The sequence below is a fragment of the Colobus angolensis genome, unplaced genomic scaffold, assembly GCF_000951035.1.
Source record: "Colobus angolensis palliatus isolate OR3802 unplaced genomic scaffold, Cang.pa_1.0 Scaffold178, whole genome shotgun sequence".
Taxonomy (NCBI): domain Eukaryota; kingdom Metazoa; phylum Chordata; class Mammalia; order Primates; family Cercopithecidae; genus Colobus; species Colobus angolensis.
The window spans coordinates 4658846-4663861 of NW_012114910.1; the positions used below are offsets into that span (position 1 = coordinate 4658846).

Below are 5016 nucleotides of genomic sequence, written 5' to 3' on the forward strand. Positions count from 1 at the left end.
CCATTCATCCATCCACCCACCCATCCATTCATCCATCCATCCACCCACCCACTCACTCACTCATCTACCCACTCACTCACTCATCCACCCATCCATTTATCCATCCATCCATCCACCCACCCACCCATCCATTCATCCATCCATCCATCTACCCACCCACTCACTCATCTATCCACTCACTCACTCATCCATCCATCCATCTATGCACCCACTCACCCATCCACCTACTCATCAATCCACACACTCACTCACTAACCATCCATCCATCTATCCATCCATCTACCCATCCACCCACCTACTCATCCATCCACCCACTCACTCACTCACTCACTCGTCCACCCATCCACTCATCCATCTATCCATCCACCCACCCATCCATTCATCCATCCATCCACCCACCCTCTCACTCACTCATCTACCCACTCACTCATCCATCCATCCATCCATCCATTCATCCATCCACCCACCCACTCACCCATCCACCCACTCCTCCATCCACCCACTCACCCAACCATCCATCCATCCATCCATCTACCCACCCACTCATCCATTCACCCACCCACTCACTCATCCCCCCAATCATCCATCCATCTATCCACCCATCCATCCATTCATCTATCCACCTGCCCACTTATCCATCCACTCACCCACTCATCCATCTGCCCACTCACTCACTCCTTCATCCACCATCCATCCATCCACCCACTCACTCACTCATCCATTCATCCATCCACCCATCCAACCATTCATCCATCTACCCACCCACTCATCCACCCACCCATCCATCCATCTACCTATCCATACATATACCCATACACCTATCTATCTACTCACCCATCCATTCATCCTCCCATCCATCTACCCATCCATCCATTTATCCATCCATCCACCCACCCATCTATTCATTCACCCATCCATCCATCTATCCACCTATCAATCCACGCACCCATCTATCTATTCATCCATCTATCTACCCATCCATTCGTCCACCCATCTATCCATCCATCCATCCATCCATCCACCCACCCATCCACCCACCCACCTATCCATACCTACACCCATCCATCTCCCTATCCATTCGTCTATCTGATAAACAAGTGTGAGGAGGAACAACTCAGTCATTTGGAAACTCCAAGCATTGACATATTCATCCCCCTCATCAGGCCCTCATAAGCCTGTGAGGTGGTGGACAGACAGCCCTAGGCCCATTTTCTGGATGCAGATGCTGAGATCCCTTCCCCAACAAAGGCGCTGGCGGCACCTTCTCAAAGCGGGCCTGGATGAGGTTGGCCTTGTTGATGAGCCGCTGCTTGAAGTCGCTGAGGCACTCATCCTTGAGGCGCACCGCCTGCCAGCGTGTTAGTTTCTCTCCTGGCGGGAGCTGGGCCAGGAATGGGGCCAGGTAGTCCAGCTGGGTCTCCACCTGCCGCAGGTGCTCTTCATGCATCACCCGCTCCTGTAAGGGTGAGGGGCAGTCAGCTGGATCAGCAGGAACTGCAGAGACGTCTCCAGCTCTGCATCAACAGTGTGCCAACACAAAGCGAGACCTCACAGCCAGGTCCCGGTCCCGGTGCATGGTGCCTCCAAGACAGGCCTTAGAAGGGCCTGCATGCTGGTCTCTGGACATGTGGGTTTTTTGTTTTTTTTTTTTTTGAGATGGAGTCTCGCTCTGTCGCCCAGGATGGAGTGCAGTGGTGTAACCAAAGTTCACTGCAGCCTTTTCCTCCTGGGCAAAAGCAATCCTCCTGCCTCAGCTTCTCTAAATGTTGGGATTACAGGTGTGAGCCCCACACCTGGCCACAAGTCTTATTTAATGCAACAATACTATCCCATTCTACAGATCGGTATCTGGTAAGAAGAGGATCTGGGATTCAGCCCTCAAATCCTGGGGCATGCATCTTAGCTTTCCCCATCCCACCTGGTGAGGTGGGCCACGCTAGTCACACTGAGATCTAACCAGTTGTTTGCAGATGGCTGCGGGACCATCTGCAGAGCTGCTGTGAAGACCTGACATTCCAACGGAGAGAAGGACAGGAAGTAAATGACAGGCCAAGGGGAGGAAGCAGGTGGTCCCAGGCTATAGATAATGGAAGAAGAGAAAGCCTGCTGCTGGAGCTTGTGAAGTGCGAGGCACAAATGGCCAATTAAGAGTGTGTCTATTTACAGAAAAATCAAGAGAAGCAGGAACAAACAGGGCTGTAGGAGAGGTGGGCTGGCAGTGAGGCCAGGTGTCTGTGTAAACAGGCATTGACTGGGTAGAGGGAACACAGGAGCCAGGCTTCAGGGAAGAGGTTTCCTTTCTCTGGCAGTTCTGGCTGAGGCCCCAGGAGAGACATCAAGCAAATATTTTCTGGAGCTCCCCCAGGCGTGGGTCCTTGTAGAGCTTTTCCTCCAGAGCCAGGTACTTCAGTGGGGCCAGTTCCTTGTGTCTGAAGTCAGAGGGGCAAGGAAAGAGGGTGAGGGGTAACAAAGCTGGTGGTCCAGCCTCCCAGTGGGTTCTCTCCGCCTGCTCTGCCTGCTCACCGATTGAGGCGCTGTTCCAGGATGCGAATGCGGAACATGGCCTGAGAGCAGTAACTCAGGTACAGGTCTTCATCCTCAGGTGTTAGCGTCACCTGGTTCTCCTGGTACCACTGCTGCTTCTTTTGCAGCTCCTGGGTCTCCTGTGGTCATAGGGAGGACAGAGAAGGAGGGCTGACAAGGCTGACCTTCACCCAGGCTGCAGGCTGCAATCCCACTGGTCACTAGACAGCCCCATGACAGTTGGCCCCACTGTCCCCACCCACACAAGCCACCTATCCATAGCTGCCACAGAGGTAGGCACCACAAAATATCTTGGGTGGGAGCCAGTGGGGTCATGTTTATAGGGATGTCATGTCTATGAGGTCAGAGGAGGGGTCAAGACTGAGAGAGCCATGTAGTTCTGGACAAGTTACTGGCATTTTCAGAACCTGCAATTTCTTATCTACAAAATGAGGGTCATTGTACTACCCCCTCCCCTTGTAGAGCTCCTTGTGAAGATTAAGTGACATAATCTTAGTAGTGCATGGGAACTACATGGTGTGTGCCTGACCAACAAAAATGGGTCAAGGACTAGGAGTTGTTATAATGTACCATCTCTCTGTCTACCCAGCCATCTGCCCATCTATTCCTCTGCCCATCCCTCCACTCATCCCTGCCCATCCATTCATCCATCCATCCATCCATCCATCCATCCATCCGTCCATTCACTCATCCATCCAACTGCCCATCTATCCACTCACCCATCCATCCACTCGCCCATCCATCCACTCGCCCATCCATCCACTCACCCATCCATCCATCCACTCATCCATCCACCCACCCACTCACTCATCCACCCATCCATTCATCCATCCATCTACCCATCCATCCATTCATCCATCCACCCACCCATCCATTCATCCATCCATCCACCCACCCACTCACTCACTCATCTACCCACTCACTCACTCATCCACCCATCCATTTATCCATCCATCCATCCACCCACCCACCCATCCATTCATCCATCCATCCATCTACCCACCCACTCACTCATCTATCCACTCACTCACTCATCCATCCATCCATCTATGCACCCACTCACCCATCCACCTACTCATCAATCCACACACTCACTCACTAACCATCCATCCATCTATCCATCCATCTACCCATCCACCCACCTACTCATCCATCCACCCACTCACTCACTCACTCACTCGTCCACCCATCCATTCATCCATCTATCCATCCACCCACCCATCCATTCATCCATCCATCCACCCACCCTCTCACTCACTCATCTACCCACTCACTCATCCATCCATCCATCCATCCATTCATCCATCCACCCACCCACTCACCCATCCACCCACTCCTCCATCCACCCACTCACCCAACCATCCATCCATCCATCCATCTACCCACCCACTCATCCATTCACCCACCCACTCACTCATCCCCCCAATCATCCATCCATCTATCCACCCATCCATCCATTCATCTATCCACCTGCCCACTTATCCATCCACTCACCCACTCATCCATCTGCCCACTCACTCACTCCTTCATCCACCATCCATCCATCCACCCACTCACTCACTCATCCATTCATCCATCCACCCATCCAACCATTCATCCATCTACCCACCCACTCATCCACCCACCCATCCATCCATCTACCTATCCATACATATACCCATACACCTATCTATCTACTCACCCATCCATTCATCCTCCCATCCATCTACCCATCCATCCATTTATCCATCCATCCACCCACCCATCTATTCATTCACCCATCCATCCATCTATCCACCTATCAATCCACGCACCCATCTATCTATTCATCCATCTATCTACCCATCCATTCGTCCACCCATCTATCCATCCATCCATCCATCCATCCACCCACCCATCCACCCACCCACCTATCCATACCTACACCCATCCATCTCCCTATCCATTCGTCTATCTGATAAACAAGTGTGAGGAGGAACAACTCAGTCATTTGGAAACTCCAAGCATTGACATATTCATCCCCCTCATCAGGCCCTCATAAGCCTGTGAGGTGGTGGACAGACAGCCCTAGGCCCATTTTCTGGATGCAGATGCTGAGATCCCTTCCCCAACAAAGGCGCTGGCGGCACCTTCTCAAAGCGGGCCTGGATGAGGTTGGCCTTGTTGATGAGCCGCTGCTTGAAGTCGCTGAGGCACTCATCCTTGAGGCGCACCGCCTGCCAGCGTGTTAGTTTCTCTCCTGGCGGGAGCTGGGCCAGGAATGGGGCCAGGTAGTCCAGCTGGGTCTCCACCTGCCGCAGGTGCTCTTCATGCATCACCCGCTCCTGTAAGGGTGAGGGGCAGTCAGCTGGATCAGCAGGAACTGCAGAGACGTCTCCAGCTCTGCATCAACAGTGTGCCAACACAAAGCGAGACCTCACAGCCAGGTCCCGGTCCCGGTGCATGGTGCCTCCAAGACAGGCCTTAGAAGGGCCTGCATGCTGGTCTCTGGAC

At 52.9% G+C, this 5016-nt stretch overlaps 1 protein-coding gene across 2 annotated transcripts in view; it reads right to left on the minus strand.

Moving 5' to 3' along the window:
* Nucleotides 1-2137: 2137 nt before the first annotated feature.
* DRC7 (dynein regulatory complex subunit 7) overlaps nucleotides 2138-5016 on the minus strand; it is a 34629-nt gene continuing 31750 nt past the window's right edge. For both annotated transcript variants that reach the window (XM_011938821.1, XM_011938820.1), the window contains 3 exons: nucleotides 4653-4847; nucleotides 2524-2663; nucleotides 2138-2429 (listed from right to left, as the gene is read on the minus strand). In XM_011938821.1, coding sequence (XP_011794211.1) covers nucleotides 2336-2429; nucleotides 2524-2663; nucleotides 4653-4847 — 429 coding nt within the window. In that variant the 3' untranslated portion in view covers nucleotides 2138-2335. The remainder of the gene's footprint in view (nucleotides 2430-2523; nucleotides 2664-4652; nucleotides 4848-5016) is intronic.